We start from the raw sequence: 17,688 nt of genomic DNA, 5'->3' as shown, positions 1-17,688 counted from the left end.
CAGACATTGCCAAATGCCCCCTGGGTGGCAAAATGCCCCCAGTTGAGAACCACTGTCCTAACCCAGCTTGCCTGGCAATGACCAGGCAGGCATGTACGAAGCCACCCTAAACTAGCCCCAGCCAAACCCACCAGACCAGTACAAGTGGCCAGCTTGACGCCTGGAATCATGAGAACTAATAGTCGCCATTTTAAGTCACTAACTTTTGAGTGATTTGCTCCACAGCACAAACAGGTACATCTGACTACAGTGGCTGAAACTGATAGGATTGATTTATTTCTACAACAGGATGTACAGAGGTAGGCAGTTCAGGTACAGTGCAGAGCACAGTGATGCCACTAGGCTCCCACCCAGGCTTTTCATGTCTTTCCACTCCACTGTCCTTTGAGGTGGGCTTTGGTCTCTTGCTTGTTACCTGGTGATCCCCAACATGGCTGCTCCAGCTCCAAGTCTGAGCTCCAGGAGAGGAAAAGGAGACAAGGCAAAGGGACAAAGAGAAAAACTTTCTCCTAGCAAAGGCTTGCCTTTAATTCCAGAAGGGAAGCCCTGCCCAGGGCCTTCACCTGCATGTCACTGGCCAGAACTGAACAACACAGCCAGGTCTAGCTGCAAGGGAGGCTGGGAAATGAGGGCATTTCGCGTGCTGCTTATACAGTAGAGGGAGGCAATGACTAAGGGGCTTGTAGTGTCTGCTGCACTGTCTCACTGGGGGTCGTCTTGGTTTCTTCTTCTTTTTTTTTTTTTTTTTCCACACGGTGTGGCTTATGGGATCCTAGCTCCCTGACCAGGGATTGAGTCCGGGCTCTTGGCAGTGAAAGCGCAGGGTGGACTGCCAGGGAATTCCCTGGGTCTTGGTTTCTTGTCTCTACCTGTTGCTTATCTATCCTGGCCATCTCTTACTAAGACTGGCTTTGTTTCTCCAAACACAGTGGGAGAAATGGCCACCCCAGCTAGGAACTGCATCAAGACTTTCAGCTCCGGGCCATTAATGACCTGTGTGGTAACTCCATGTCCCACTTCCAAATATCAAGGGCACAGGTGCTGATTGGCCCAGCTTGGGTTAGAAGAGAAACCTGATTGGTCTGGCTTGGGTAGACTATCTACTGATCAGCCAGTCAGGTGTGGCCAAGAGAGCAGCAGTAGGTAGGGTAAAGCTGGTTGGGGAATGTGCATTCTCAGAGAAAGGGGTGTGTGGCTGAGGAGACACCTAAAGAACCATCTAGTTCAAGGAGTGAAGAAAGGACATTGCCATTGTGGGTTGCAATGTTGATATGATAAAGATTAACACGTCCTTTGAAAGACCTCAAATACAGTGGAGCCACATAGGCATTACATTTAACTTATGCAAATTCAAATATTTGTATTCAACCAAAGTGTTTTTTTCCCACACAATTTGGCTTCCAAACATGAGCCAGCTACTTAACTACTGCCTGACCAAGTGATCTTTTCTGGTGCTGGAGATTGCTGTTTTGGATTTTGGGGATATGGTACAGTATAAGTAATATGTTCTTTATGGAAAACTGCTGGGATTTTCAAGATTATTTTTAAGGTCAGGTGATGCTCCCCCTTCTCACTGTGTAAGAAGTACCTTTAGTGGAAGATCATGCCAATCATTTTTCCCATTTCCTTCTAGTTTTAATCAGTATAAAGAATGCATTTGGTTTTAAAATATCAAAATACTTTTATTGTGGCTTTTTAAAAATAAAAACTAAATGATATTCATGGCTTCTGGCTCTTCCTCCTGTTTTGTTTGGTGGTCTCTGGCCGTACAAGAAAGGCAGGGAGAGAACAGATGGCTGGAGAGAAGGCAAAAATGAGGGTCTCTTCAAACACCACGGGAAAGGGGTGTGTCCACCTGGGCAGTGTGTGTTCTTTGATGACTGGGTACTTGGTCTGTCCTGATGGCCTGGGACTTGACCTACTGGGCTGTCTTGGTGCGGCAGAATGGGCAGCGTGAGATGGAGTTAGAAATCTGGGTTCCAGCCCCAATTCTTCAATTTACTAGCTGTGTGACTTTAGACGGGCCATTTAACCTCTCTGGGCCTCAGCTTCCTCATTTGTAAAATGGGGAACATAATGCTATTTACCTCCCAGGGCTTGAGAGAGGATTAGACGAGAAGTGTTTTGAACACCGCAGAGCGCCATATAAACATGACTCACTGTTATGGAAGCGATAAAACTGGTTGCTGTTCACATTTATTATAATCAATTCAGATATAAATGCACTATACCATGGCCCCAACAGCCCTGAGGTTACCGTTCTGTCCTGTGGCCCCAGTACACGCCCTGGGTTTTCTCCACTGCGGGCTTCTCAGAGCTCCTTGGAGGTGTGACATTTGGGTTTGTCACTACCCAAACACATAATTGCATCTACCAGGCCTAGGAGTCTGAATTTCAAACTTATTCTTCATATGCCTGTGTATGTTTACATTCATAATATCTGTGAAAAGAACCCCTCTCCTCACACACTCCAAAATACAGTATTGTGCAAAATACCAGTCTAGGAAGCAACACACTATGGTAGCAAACTTTAATGTCCTAAAAAAGCATCTTAGTAGTTGGACGCAGAAGAGTTACACTGACTCACGGAGGATCACGCGAGGCCCAGCGGGACGACGTTTCTAGTTCCTTCCACCAGGTTTAGAAAACAGAAGGCTCTGGCTGGATTTGCTGGACATTTCTCTCTTCAGCATCTCCCTTCCTTGGTCCATCTTTGGGGTGCCTTTTCTGGCTCCAACCTACAACAAGCAAGAGCAACAAATGCCCAAACTCTATAATTGTAGGGAGATCCCCAAATATTTCTCAAATGGCATTTTTTTTTTTTTTACTGAAAATAAAATCTTTGTTGTAAAAAATACTTATATATACACATAGACGTGAGCAAAACGAAGGTAAAATGATCCACCATTATCACACTACCCACAGGTAACCTTATTCACATTTTGGTGTACACTCTTCCAGATACACAGATAACGTTTTCTTCTGACATTTGCATCTTTTTTTGAACCAGGAGTTTCTGATGATAGGCAATTTCATTGGGATGGACTTTCTCTCGAAAAGCTGTTACTGAACTGAATGCCTTATGTCTCTGATGTCTTAGGAGGGTAAAATGCAGCATACTCTAGGGGGTCTGTCTAACCCTTTTCTGAGCACTACTCCTGGATCCAGGCAGCCATGTGTGTGACTCTGTCCCTGGTCATAGCTGATCGGGCACTTGGCACGGGCTGGGCTTTTAAGATGGTCACTCCCAGGATTTGGGTTATGGGTTCTAAGATGCTACTTGCTTCCTGGGCTGGTCCTTTGAACTGGGGGACCATGAGGTCATTCCTTCCTGTCACATGACTGGAGAGAGCAGAGATCAGGGGAGCCACACAGAGACACAGAGAGGAGATACGGCCTATGTGTGCGTGTGCGCATGCTTGTGTGTGTGTAAAAGAGATGATGCCTGAGATCCGATGGCTTACCAGTTCTATTTCGAGGCCAGTCTCTCTTTCAGCTCCCAGTTTTTATGAGGCACTCACCCCTATATCCTTAAAAAAGCCCCCTCCACCCCCTTTTTTTTTTTTGCGGTACACGGGCCTCTCAGTGTTGTGGCCACTCCCGTTGCGGAGCACAGGCTCGGGACGCGCAGGCTCAGCGGCCATGGCTCACAGGCCCAGCCGCTCCGCGGCATGTGGGATCTTCCCAGACCGGGGCATGAACCCGTGTCCCCTGCATCGGCAGGCAGACTCTCAAACACTGCGCCACCAGGGAAGCCCAAGGCCCACTCTTGGGGATGGAGTCGCCCAAGGTACACTTGGCAAGGAACCTGGAGGAAACCTTTCTGTACTGAGGAGATCCTAGACACCAAACTTCTAAGCTCAGGCTGGAGGGCAGGGAGAATGGGAAGCTGGCTCTTTGCTCTTAGCCGAAGCACCATCTGCCCCGCTTCTGTTAAAGCCAGAGGCAGCGTGAAGTTCCAGGGCGTCTCACATCTCAGAGAAGCACAATGTTCCCACAACATCCGGGGTCCATCCCAATATCTCCTCTGCCATTTCACATCCGCAGGTGGTCCTCAGACAAAACCTAGATGTAGGGCAGTTTCTGCCTCCTCCCAGCTCAGTCATATATGTGAGTGAATAAGTAACAAACTTCCAGTCGTTTCTACTTTGCAGGGTGGCAAACGTCTCAGATCAAGTGGGGCCCTCAGGATGCTCTCTATCCTCTTAACATCCTGCTCTGGGGAGTAACCACCTTCTGGTCTTTGCACAAGGATGCTGGTTGAGAAGCTTCTATTTTTCAAATATATCCCTCACCTAGAATATCTTCGTTTCTTCCCATGATAATTTGGTTGCCTCAGCATGACTGTGGCCTTTTATCAAACTTGAATGTCTCCTATTTCATATTCAACCAAAATGTGTTTGGCTTTCTAGCTTCCTGAGAGCTCGCCTCTACTGTCTGCAAAGTGGGAACGTGGACTGGCTTAATTCCAGTTCCAGGGCTGATTTGTCAATGTCAATGTTTCAACATGTTCAAGATTTCATAGTCTTAATTCTCAACTTTGAAGAGAATTCTAGAGGATGCTTCCTTGAAATTTAAGAGAAATACCACTGGAAATGTATCAGGTTTATTACCTGGAGGTTTCTAACCTAAAGGAGGAAAAGCTAGCACTCACCTGGGTGTCAGATCTGCACTGATTCCCAGCTCTCCTACTGAGCTGTGAGGCTCTGGACAAAGAAAGTCTCTGAGCCTCAGACACCTCATCTGTAAATTGGGTATAATAACAACACCCACCCCATAGGGTTGTTGTGAAGCTTAAAAGAGATACTGCACGTCGAGTGTTTGGCTCTGTGCCCGGCACATGCCAAATGCTCAATACATAATAGATGTGGGATAACTGTCCACTGGGCTTCCTGCTGACGTTCTAGGGTTTTCTCTCTTCTCTCTTCTGGCTCACCTGGAAATGTGAGTTCTGCATCTTTGAGTTCTTCATCAGCTCTCCAAACATTCGTCTCTTTAACACAGAAAGAATATTGACAAAATTTAGCTTATGTTCTTCTTTGCCTTTTGCATCAGAGAAAAATGGATTTTTCTCAACTTTCAGATGCTACCCATTTGGATGGAATGTTGAGCCTTCCTAGGTGAGGAGGTGAGGATAGAGGTCTGCAGAAGGGGGTGTGGCTTTGGGGCAACGCTACACTGTCCTGCTGCACCTTTTAGGGAATCTCTGTTCCAGATTCCAGCAGAGAAGGAGGTGGTCAACCAAGAAGGCTATGAAGGATACTGTATTCTTCTTGGAGGACAGATCTGCTTTAGCTGGAAGCAGAGCCTCCTAGATCAGTGGAAGAGGCTGTAGATGTCCAGTGGCTTTCCACCCAGTGGAAATGTTGAAAGCCCCAGTGGCTAACCTCCCTGGCAGGGACTACAGGGGCCTGTTGGGAAGCCAGCATCACTGAAAACCTGGAGCTTGCTGCTCCCCTGGGGTTTGATTACTATTGCTGACCCTGATCTGCTCAAGACCCTGCACCTCAGGGGCAGCTCATCAAAGAAAGAGCATCCCCTAGGCACTGGAGGCACAAAAGTGAGAGGGAACTGGGGTCTCCCTTGCAGACTGACACTCCGCAGGTGAATGTGCAGTGGTGTCAGGAAGGAGACGTTCTCCTAGAGCCCTGAGCATCCACTGGGGTCGCCAACCTGATTCCTACAGCGGCCAGGAAAGTAAAAGAAGTGGGTGAAGTGAGCTGGGGTGGTGGTGGACAGCAGCAAACACACGAGCCCAGGGCCTTTCTAAGGGGCCTGGAAGATGGAGGCTTGTGATGGTGGCTTGTGGGTCTGTGGGCCTAGGGTCGCCACATCTTCCAAGTTTCCCAGAGAAGCTGGAAATCCAGAGTATTCCAGGAAACTGCCCTATTTTGAAATGTAACTTAAAAAAAAATCCCATGAGCCAAATGGAATATATCTGTGGGCTGCCATCTTGCGACACCTGCTTCAGAACCTCCCTGCTTGGTGTCTAGTTGGTGCTCAGTAAATGTTGGAGGGGTTGCCAGATAAAATACAGGATGCCCAGTTAAATCTGAATTTCAAAATGAAGCCAACAAATTTGTGAGTGTGAATATGCCCCGTGTAATAGTTAGGACATTTATACTGAATAGCTTTTGTTGTTTATCTGAAATTAAAATTTAACTGGGCATCGTGTTTTTGGTTTGTTTGTTTTCCCCTAAATCTGGCAACCCTACCGGGTAGTCACAAAACTCAGGGAGGAAATAAGGCTGTCTTTTGGGACAGGGCATAGGTGCTTACAAGACTCTTCCATTCTCCCAGAAGGATGCTAACTCTACCCTCAGAGGACTGTCTGTGAAGGCTGATGGGCCCGTATTGAACTGACAGTTGCCCTCCAGGCATTTTCCGTGGAGAAGGCCTCGAGCTTGCAGCCACTCAGTATTTATCACAAACTCAGTTGAGACAATCACTATCCAAATTCCCAGATATTATAAAGCAGGGGTTAGTTTTAAACCAACAGCCTTCTTCTCTCCCACCCCATCCCCCGCCTTTTTTTTGGCAGAACCGTATATCCAAGCAAAATCCCATGAGGAACTTGGGGTATAAGATAATGGAGAGCTTCTCTGGCGGGAGAAAGGTGTGTGTGCTTTGAGAGTCACACCTTTCCATGGCACCCAAAGGCTCCAGGGAACCCCAGTTTGAACATTGCTGCAAAATTCCTTCCTGGATTAAGTTCCGTCAGTGGGCAACTGGGCACTGAAGGGCAGAGCCTGGCCCCTGTGCACCTGCTTTTCCTGAACTTTACTGAACACACTGGGATGTGATGAAGGGGGTGCGGGAGGGTCTTTTTCTTTAGCCTTCTTCTATCCGTATGCTGCATAGGCCTGGCCACATGGTTCTACTTCATCATTGTGGGCGGAAGAGTACCACCCCAAGCCCCTCCCATCCTACGCTCCTCCTACACAACATCTACCAATTGTGGGGCTTCCCTGGTGGCGCAGAGGTTGAGAGTCCGCCTGCCGACGCAGGGTTCGTGTCCCGGTCCAGGAGGATGCCACATGCCGCAGAGCGGCTGGGCCCGTGAGCCATGGCCGCTGAGCCTGCGCGTCTGGAGCCTGTGCTCCACAACGGGAGAGGCCACAACAGTGAGAGGCCTGCGTACCGCAAAAACAAACAAACAAACAAAACACACAAGTGGCACGGAGGAAGCCAGAATCTTGAGAATACCTGGGCCCAAGGAAATCTTGGAAGATAGTGAGTTAAAGAGAATAGTGAGGATAATGAGGATGGTAGGAGAGGGTGAATGCTTTGTGGTCCTATGTGCTAAGGCTTTTGTATACAAGCTCCCATTGGGAAGGCTACGAGCTAGGTGCCATTTTTATTCTCATCTTAAAGAAGAGGGATCTGAGCTAATTAAGCAGAGGGAAGGTTAGGGGCTTTTCCTGGCTGAGACCACAAGGCAAAGCGGTGGTCACGCGTCCTAGCCAGGACTTGATTGGCTGGAGATTTGATTGGCAGGAGAGCTGAGCGGCTTCTCCTGCCAGAAGCAGCCGGTGCCCTTCAGCCTTTCTTACACTTCAAGCCCTAAGAAAGGGCTTGCGTGCTTCCCAAGTGGCAACTTCTGTGCATTTAAAAATTTCCTCTTGAAAATCCCAGCCTTAGCCCTTTCACAAAAGGTATCTGGGTCCTTTCTTGGCCGTGGCCTAGTCGTATTCACCAAAGAGAAGAGCGTGTCCCATAAGAGCTGGCGGCTTTGGGAGGACCGGGGAAGGCGTCAGCTGGCAGGAAGCTCCCTGAAAGAAACAGAGGAATCCCCACCCATCCATGAGCTGCCTAGTCTTCCCCCTTAGAAACGGGGCTTGTGATGTGCCAGGCACTGCAGGCATTTTGCCATTTAACCCTCCCACTCCCCCACGGAGTAGGCCCCTTGCTAACAGTTTTGGTTGCTTTTGTTGAGGAACCTGGGATACAGAGGTCAAGCCACTTACTCAGGGTCATTCGGGGCAGCGGTGGGGCTTGACCCCTATTTGTTTGACTCCAAATCTGGCCTCTGAACTCTGAGAGACACTGCCGGCTTCTTGAGTGATGTGGGAAGTGGATTCGAGTGAGCACGGCCTGGGCAGCGGTTCCCGTCCCTCTGCCACATGGACAGAGCCACAGACCCAGTTCGCTGTGAAGGCCCAGCATCTTATACCAAGTCTCATTTTCACAGCCAGAGATATTAGTGTGGAAATAGGACTTTTGATTCTTGAAAGGTCTGCTTGGTGAAGAGATGGTCAAAAATTAAAACTACAAACTCCATTTTTTTTGGGGGGGTGGGCAATTCTGAGGCTAAAGATGTGTAATTTCATCTCAGTGCTTCAACACTGCCACCTCTGTGAACGGGTGAAGAGTTTAAAAGTTTCATACAGGAGGCTAAAAAACTAAGGCTCCTTGTGAAAATACTAAGTGTAAAACTTAGAAAAGAGGAATTCTACTTTCTGTTCATTTCTGCTTAAAGACAACGAAGATATACTCCCTGGAAGGAACGGATGCCAAGACAGATATATACAAGTGCCCTTTAGGATCCAGCAAAACTTTAAGATGTATTATTGTTTTCTTCCTGACAAACAGGCTGGCCTGTCCCTTGCACTGTGTATGAATGAGGCAGCCCATGAATAATGCATGTGAAGCCTGATTATGTAAATCCTCAGGTTTTCAGTACATGACAATGGCTTTTTTTGGGCCCTTCTCTGTCCCATTCTGTGGTCTGGTGTCTCTGCTTTGGGACCTAGTCTGCCAAGCCCTGGGGGCGGGGGCGGCATTTCGGGGAGGGGTGAGCTCTCCAGAGGGCACATCAAAGGGAAAGTCACAACTCTGTCACTGGCCCAGCTCTCCCTGGCATTGCTTGGTGTGAAAGGAAACTGTCCTCTGCCTGAGGCAGCTCGATGACACATGCAGACTAAGGCCTGTGATGTTTAATTCACAGCAGTGAGCACTGGAAACACCGCATCCAGGCTCCCTCAGAGCAGGACAGCCACTTTTCATTTCTGGGGCTCTAAGCCAGAGAGCCTGCTGTCTGGAAACCTATTGCCTAGAAGGTTCTCAGGATGGAGGGCAGGCTTCTGCAAGGAACTATCTGACCATCACCTCCTGGTTGAGGAGAAGGGCACCCTTCTATGACCTTGGCCTCCTTAGAGCTCATGCAGGCAACAAACACACACATGCAAATACACACACATGCAAACACACAGCACATACTCACATGTACACACATACACGCAAGCATGCGTGTACAAATACACAGCCCCAAGTCAGAAAGACTGGAGTACTATTCTGGCTACTCAGAATAGCAAACCCAAATCTTTATTCTCAGAGAGCTTATTCCTCGGTGTATCCCTGGCACCTGGCAGAACAATGAAAATCAGAAGCGCCGCCTTTAAAAACACTCGGGCTGTTCACTCAACTGATTGTGGTCATCATTGCAGGAGGCAGGGAAGTCAGATCATGATGCTGGACACCCTTAAGCTCAGTACAGTGCTGTGTGTCAATTATGTCTCAATAAAACTGGTAGAAAAAATAGTTATCTGGATAGAAAAAACAAGATAAAATACACGAATTATCAAAAGTTAAAAAAATACAGACGAGCTAGACTATGAGTCTCAGAAAGCACTGTTCACAACAGCCAGGACATGGAAGCAGCGTAAATGTCGATGGAGGAGTGGATAAAGAAGATGTGGTACAAATATACAGTGGAATACTACTCAGCCATAAAAAAGAATGAAGTAATGCCATTTGCAGCAACATGGATGGACCTAGAGACTATCATACTATGTGAAGTAAGTCAGACAAAGACAAATATCATATTATATCACTTATATGTGGAATCTAAAAAAAATGATACAAATGAGCTTAGTTACAAAACAGAAAGAGACTCACAGACTTTGAAAACAAACTTATGGTTACCAAAGTGGAAATGTGGTGGGGAGGGATAAATTAAGAGTTTGGGATTAACATATACACACTATTATATATAAAATATATAATCAACAAGGACCTACTGTATAGCACAGGGAACTCTACTCAATATTCTGTAATAACTTATATGGGAAAAGAATCTGAAAAAGAATAGATATATGTGTATGTATAACTGAATCACTTTGCTATACACCTGAAACTAACACAACTCTGTAAATCAACTATACTCCAATATAAAATAAAAATTAAATAAAAAAAAAAGAAAGTTAAAAAAAATAGAGGCAAGCTAGACTGAGTCTCAGAGAGGTTAAGCTAACACATATATATGGAATCTAAAAAAAAAAAAAAAAAAAGAAGGTTCTGATGAACCTAGGGGCAGCCCGGAATAAAGACACAGATGTAGAGAATGGACTTGAGGAAATGGGGAGGGGGAAGGGTAAGCTGTGATGAAGTGAGAGAGTGGCATGGACATATATACACTACCAAATGTAAAATAGAAAGCTAGTGGGAAGCAGCTGCATAGCACAGGGAGATCAGCTCATTGCTTTGCGACCACCTAGAGGGGTGGGATAAGGAGGGTGGGAGGGAGACGCAAGAGGGAGGGATCTGAGGATATACATATGCATATAGCTGATTCACTTTGTTACACAGCAGAAATGAACACAACACTGTAAAGCAATTATACTCCAATAAAGATGTTAAAAAAAAAAAAGCTCCCTGAAGTCACACAGTAAATGGCAGAACAAGAGTCTAAACCTAAGTCTGCCTAATGCTAAAGCTATTCTGCCACCTTCCTTTGCAATGAGCGAATGCATTCTGTGCTGCCTGGATCCCACTGGGACCTCAGTTGGCTGTTTCTAAAGGGAGCTGAGGGGCAGCCTCAGAGGCTCTGCTCCGAGCAGGGACCTCTCACCTTCTGCTGCCTGATCGCCCTGGTGACCCTCTTCTCCTGGTGCAGCCGCTCTTCCATGTGCGCCAGGGCCTCCTTCAGCAGCGCCTTTTCTTCGGCCTCTTTGCAGATGTCGTCCTTCAGCTTTGACACCTGTGACTGGTACATCTGAACCGACACTTTGCTCTGCCTGAGCACACAGGAGAGACAAAGTCTCTTTTCTCCTCAGCTTTCTCACTCACCACCAATGCTCCCGACCTGGGAGATCCTCAGAACACTTCCATATATGCCTGGCTTCGCGGTTTCCTTACAAGTGGGGGGAAGATGTGGGGACTAGAGGGCAGAATAAATAGCCCATTGGCTGTGGACGTGCAGCATGAAGGGGGCAACGGTTATGCTACCAGCCCCTCCCAATTTCCCAGAGAGGGTGGGGGAACGGATACCACTGAAAATAGGATGGAATTATGAAAAGCACACACATGGTGAAACATCAGACACATTTATAAAAGGTGCACCTTATTCCTTAACAGTAGGGTACTTTAACTGTTGCTTTCTTGCCCAGAGACTTGGGTCCATCAGGCCCTGAGTCACCATCCCGCCTGCCCCCCTCCACACCCAGGCCTCTGTCCTCTTGTCCTGGTCCCTACGGGTCTGCAGCTGCACCGAGGTTTAGCCTGGAGAATGGAGGCCTGGGCCTTTTGCCGGAGACATGGGCCATATTTGAGCTGTTCAATGTCCTTCTCGTATCGTCTCAAAAGCTCCTCTTCTCTCTGCAGCTGGTTCTTGAGTAGGGTGATCTTATCAAACACCAGGTACAGGTCTCTTTGTCGAAGCTGGTAGACTTTCTCCCTCTCTTTTGGGGAGAGGTGTTTCATGGACACGTGACCTGACATACCTTTGATGTTCATCAAAGTCCCGAGGGTTTTGCTCATGTCCATGTACTATGAGAAAGCATTTCGCAGGTAAGAGGCCTGGCCCAAGACCACTGGTGGCCCCTTTGAGGAGGCAAACGTCTAATTCTGTTTCACTCATTTTCTGCAGTTGCAGAGAAGAAACACATGCTTTGCAAATGAGTGCATTTGGGGTTTCTAGTACGACTTTCATTTTCCCCCGCATCCATTTACACTATGCCTTTTTGAGAATTGGGGGGAAGTGGGGAGGGGGAATGACAACAGACATAAACATTCATTCTTACTACCCAGTCTTGCAAGGAATTGGGCTCTGCAATTTCCAGCCCATGCTGGGATAGGAGATGGGTCTCGTGGAGCTACTGTAACAACTAAAATGTATGTGGCGTTGATGTGTAAACTATCTGCAGGGCACGCAGGTTTGGACAGGAGGGGACTGATGCTGGGTATACCTACCAGCTTTTCACTAAGATCTAAAGCGTCAGCCACATCCATTTTCCTTAACTTCTCAGAGACCATGATGGACCCTGGGCTGGAAAGGCCATTTTGAGGCTGAAATAAAAAAAAAGAAGAAAAACTCTCTTGGCATTCCATTATGATTTTCTACATCCAGAAGAATAACCCAAAGAATAATGGAAGAACTGGAAAGATACTAAAGAATAATTTGAGAGAGTTAATTTTTTTAACATCTTTATTGGAGTATAATTGCTTTACAATGGTGTGTTAGTTTCTGCTGTATCAAAAAGTGAATCAGCTATAGGTATGCATATATCCCCATATCCCCTGCCTCTTGCGTCTCCCTCCCACCCTCCCTATCCCACCCCTCTAGGTAGACACACAGCACCGACCTGCTCTCCCTGTGCGATGCAGCTGCTTCCCACGAGCTATCTATTTTACCTTTGGTAGCGTGTGTGTGTATATATGTCCATGCCAAGAGAGTTGGTTTTAAATCCAGTCTGACTCTGTGAACTGCTTTCTATATGACTGTGTTCCTACCACTTCAGAGCACGACTGCCTTTGAAATGATGCATCACTTATGCCATTCTTTGGCCACCGTCTCGCCTGTCTTCCCTTTAGGCCAGTGGTTCTCAACCGGGGGTGACTCTGTCCACCCTACCCCCTCCAGGACATTTAGCAATGCCTGGACACATTGGTGGTTGTCATAATTGCTGCTGGCGTCTAGTGGGTAGAGGACAAGGATGCTGCTAAACACCCCACGATGCATAGGGCAGTCTCCCAAACAAAGAGTTACCTGGCTCAAAAAATCAGTACCGCTGATGTTGAGAAGACAAGCTCCAGAAAAATGGGGACCATGCGGCTTTTGCTCACTATCTCCCTCCTTGTGCCCAGCATGGCACCTGGCACCGAGTGGTGCATAGTGGGCATGTTTGTGGAATGAACGAATGAAGGTTAAGTGGAAAATAGCCTCCCTCCTTTTTATTAAAGGAATCTCATTTCTGTGCAGCAGAAACCATACCCTCACAAAATTTGGCCCAACCTTCTCCTAGTTCTGGAACCTGGTGGGTGAGCATCACTTCAGACCCTTTCCAGAGACAATGCAGATAGTGTCTGCAGCTGCATCTCCCTAAGACCCCAACCAGCCAGCTGGCTGCTGGAAGCCCAAATGACTGCATGGAATGGCCACCAGTCTGAATAGGTTACCCGATCTGAACGACTACAAATAACCCTAATAAGCCTCCTTAAAAAATAAATTGGCTTTTAATGCTTGCCATGAGCATCTCTTAGCCCTAGCATTTGTTGGCACTACCCTGAAAACCTCTGAGATTAAAAACAAAACAACTAAAAAACTATAATGGCCCCCAAAGTGACTGTGATAGATAAGAGTGGACATATTTGTCTATGTATCTATGGAGATGAGAATAAAAGAGGGTATCTGAAGATGACAATAAACCGGGCAGATCTGCTGCAAAAAGAACCTGAGATGCTGCTCAGTGTCTTCAGCTACCCTGAGCTGCATCCTCTGTACCTCTCCAGACGCCCCCTCTTTTCCTGAGGGGAGGGTCACTAAGGAACAGCCTGGGCTACAGGATCCAAGCACACAGTCCCCACCCGGTCTCTGCAGGCTAGCAGACACACCACCAGGGACACACCCCTGGTGTGTCTTCAATCATTATTCTGTGACCTTGGGTGAGGTACTTGACCTCCTGAAGCCTTACTTTTTCTTATCTGTTAAATGGGGACAATAATAGTAACTATGACACAAGGCTGCTACGATGGTTCAATGACATAAGGCATGGAGCCGGCTGAGCTCAACGCCTGGCACACAGTAAGCAGTTCACAGATGTCAGCTGTTCTTCCTCCTGCTCTTTCCTTTAATTACTGCCAACCTTGGAGGATTGAGAGTTGGGAGGTTTCCTGCTCTGTGGTGTCAGTGGTGGGATGAGGGCTTGTTGCCAAGGGGAAGGTCAATCTTGGAAGCAGGACCATCAGGACGTGAGATCCAGCTGAGCTCCCCACCTGGAGACGGTCCCTCTACTCCCAACCTCAGAGAAGGAAGGTTCGATTTTATCAGGAAGACCAACACGTTTCTGAAGACTCACACCTCTAGACGTGTGAGCAAATGTCTAGAAAAATTGTAGGAGAAAATGCTGGTACAGATAGGATGGCTTTATTATGTTTTCCCAAACCTGGTTTAGACCAGCTGCCACAGCAAGCCACGCTGACCTGAGCTGTCCATTGTCATGTGTCAGTCAAACACCCGATCAAACATTCATTTAGGATACAGGGCACCTTCAACCTAAGAATCAAATTACTTCTGAAAATCCTGGAAAACACAAACTATGTTCCCTAAGAAAGGAAGGTTGTCTTGGATAATACTCTTTAAAAACTGTTTGACAATAATAACTATCATCTATTAAAGTGCTCGCTATGAGCTAGGCACTGGGATAAGCACTTTACATAATGATCTCCTTTAATTTTTCCATCATCATTTTACAGCTGGGAAATTGAAGTCCCAGAAAGGTTAGGAGGCTGCCCAAGGTCACAGAGCTTGCAGAGCTGGGATTAGGACACAGGTCTCTGATTCTAGAACTTGTGTCTTCTTAATCATCATGGCTCCCTTTGGCTGCCCTTTATGTGTTCATGTTTTTCAGTTTATAGCAAAAAGCAAATGTTAGGCAAGCTCATGACATACTGTTGTACATTAGCTTGTTGGATATTTTCTGCAGAATATAACATGTGATGTGAAAAGGAGGGCCCAGAGATTGACCTGGCCAGCATCAGTGCAATGCTATATCATGCTGTACACGATGGGAAGCCGCCTTTCTATTCAAACATTGGATTGCTGGTACGGCCAGGCACCGATCAGTCCATACAGGTGCCAGCCCATCAGGGAGGACCTGGCCTCGAACCAATGATGTATACAGTGGTGCCAGGGCACACGGCTCGTGTCTGTCCTCATGCCCACCCTCCCCACGTGTCAGTCAATGCAGAGACAAAGTTTCTTTGGTTACCGTTCCGATCTCTACTCTTGAAAAAGTTGGCAAGTCAGGTTTTACATCCAATATTTTCCGAACATTTTTTTCCATCCCGAGGGTCTTTAAGTTTAGAAATGATCCATCCATGTGGTCCTTGTGATCTATAAAAGAAATAATTTACACTCAAAACAAAGGCTCAGGAAGAAGTTACTGCATGTAAAAGTCACAGCTGCTATTTACTGGACACTTACCACAGGCCAGTACTAATGAGCTCACCATCCTCCCTTGGCAGGTGAGGCATCGAGGCCCAGAGAGGTGAAATGACTTGTCCAAGGCCACACAGCTCATATGAGGCTGCAGCCTCCCAGGGCGGGGGCACTGAGGGGGAACCTTCGGCCACAGGTGTGAGGATGGACTTGAACCCAGGCTTCTGTGTCCTAGCCCAGGGCTCCACCCAGCAGCAAGCTTGGTTTCTTGAAAGCCCTATTCCCTCTAAACAGGGTATTTATCCTGGGAAGTTCCCCAAGGTTGGTCCTTGCACAGCATCCGTCTATGAAAAAGTCCCAGGGGAGGCACCATCATTCATCTGGTGTGATCACTGCTTGGCTGAGGCCCCACTGGGCGTGGGCACGCATGGGTATGCAGAGTTGGAGGGGATGGCGTGTCAGAATGGAAGAGGTGGTTGGGTGAATGATGCCTCCCCCCCAAAGATGTCTGGGTCCTAATCCTTAGAGCCTATGAACATTACCTGACAGGGCAGAAGGACCTTTGCAGATGTGATGAAGGTAAGGATCTTGAGATGCGGGCTTATCCTGGATTAGCTGGGGGGACCCAATATAGGCGCATGGGTTCTTACAAGAAGCAGACACAGGGAGTCTGACTACAGACAGACAGAGACGGTGATGTGACAGAAGCAGAGAGTTGAAGGTGCTCCTCTGCCGTGAGCCAAGGAAAGCGGGGAATTTTTATTTCCTCGCCTTTTCCAGTCTAGAGACTAGAAAAGGCAAGGAAACGGATTCTTTCCTAGAGCCTCCAGAAGGAACCAGCCCCTTGCCTTTACCTTAGCGAAACTGATTTTGGACCTTTGGCCTCCAGAACTGTAAAAGAATAAAGATGAGTTGTGTTAAGCCCCTAAGTTTGTGGTAATTTGTTAGAACAGCCATAGGAAACTAATATGGGGGGTGAAGGCAGGAGGTAGGATGAGAGGTGGGGAAATGCAGTGCATGTTCTGGAAGAGCTTAATTGGGTTAGAGCAGATGATGGGGGAGGGGAGGAGTAGAGGGAAGAGTTGGGATGGAAAGCTGAGTTCAGTTTGTGGCCAGCCTAGAACAGTAGCCTAAAGAGTATAAACTTGATTTAAACATCACTGAAATGTCACGAGTGTGACCTGTGTGCCCGGCCCTCTGCCAAGCAATCAACGCATCACCCCACTGTATTGTCCCGCCATCGCCTCCTTTTACACATGAGGCGGTCGGGCTCTGAGACCTGTGGCTGCTGGACGCCACACAGCTGGCAAATGGCTGAGCCAGGGCTTGGGATCACAGTGGTGTGACTCCAGGGTCTGAGTCACTGCTATTTCAGCTTCTGATGGAGCAGTGAGTTGGCTTAATGAAGGGTGATTTTTTTTTTCAGAAAAATAACCGGGATGTATCAGAGACGAAGGAGCCAGCAGCATTTCTCAGCTGCAGCATCTCGACGTGTTGGGCGGGACAGTCCTCGTCGTGGGAGCCGTCCTGGGCACCGTAGGACGTTTAGCAGCATCCCTGGCCTCCACCTACTGGCTGCCAGGAGCATCACCCACCCAAGCTGTAATTATGAAAGATGAGAGGGTTTCAAGAAAGCAAACCGAGAGGGTTGGGTAGGCCAGAGAGAACATGGCGGGGGGAGCAAGCTGGGGCTTCAGTGCAGGGGGGCCACGTCAGTTGCCAAAGAGGCAAAGACAATGTGGGAAGTTGGTGGTGAGCACACAGGGTGTAATGCACTTCAAGGTCTTAGTGGGACAGCAGTACAAGCAGTAGAAAAGGAGCTAAAGAAGCAGTGGTCCCAGTGAAGATGCACCAGCTTGAAGTGCATGTTTGATGACGAGGGAGAAAGATGGAGTGGGAGGCTGTATACGCTGAAGAAGGAGGTCGTGATTCAGGAGCTTGTGCACAAGGTGGTCTGGGAGGGAGAGAGAAGGGGAGACTCAGGGAGGGAAGAGCTGCATTTGGAAAGAGAACGTAGTGAGGGAAGATGGAGGGAAAGGAGGAAAGGTGGGTGTGGAGAGAGACAGGAGGGGAGCTGAATAGGCTCGTGCCTGGGCCCTTGACCTCTGACAATGCCACTTGCTGAGAATTTCCAGCTTGGAAGAGTGAGAATAATAATATTATAATAATAGCTATTCAGTATTAACCACTTGCCGTGTGCCAGGCACCATGCCAGAAGTTTAACACGTGATATTTTCTGATCATTACAAACAGCCCAGCAAGGAAATGTGTTTGCATTTATAGGTGAGACACAGACGCCCAGCAAGGTTCAG

General features: G+C 47.6%; 1 protein-coding gene across 1 annotated transcript in view; it reads right to left on the bottom strand.

The window, feature by feature from the left end:
• Positions 1-2,621: 2,621 nt before the first annotated feature.
• The window catches only part of LOC309808901 (forkhead-associated domain-containing protein 1-like), a gene marked incomplete at both ends in the record, with an annotated part of 100,147 nt that continues 85,080 nt past the window's right edge, over positions 2,622-17,688 (bottom strand). Inside the window, 5 exons of the mRNA XM_082629472.1 lie at positions 2,622-2,738; positions 10,850-11,015; positions 11,546-11,766; positions 12,190-12,285; positions 15,207-15,320. Of these exons, the coding sequence (XP_082485598.1) occupies positions 2,622-2,738; positions 10,850-11,015; positions 11,546-11,766; positions 12,190-12,285; positions 15,207-15,320 (714 nt within the window). The remainder of the gene's footprint in view (positions 2,739-10,849; positions 11,016-11,545; positions 11,767-12,189; positions 12,286-15,206; positions 15,321-17,688) is intronic.

The sequence above is a fragment of the Mesoplodon mirus genome (assembly GCF_964341445.2).
Source record: "Mesoplodon mirus genome assembly, chromosome: 7".
NCBI classification, from domain to species: Eukaryota; Metazoa; Chordata; class Mammalia; order Artiodactyla; family Ziphiidae; genus Mesoplodon; species Mesoplodon mirus.
Note: the sequence above shows the minus strand (reverse complement) of the source record. Positions and strands in the feature narration are given on the sequence as shown.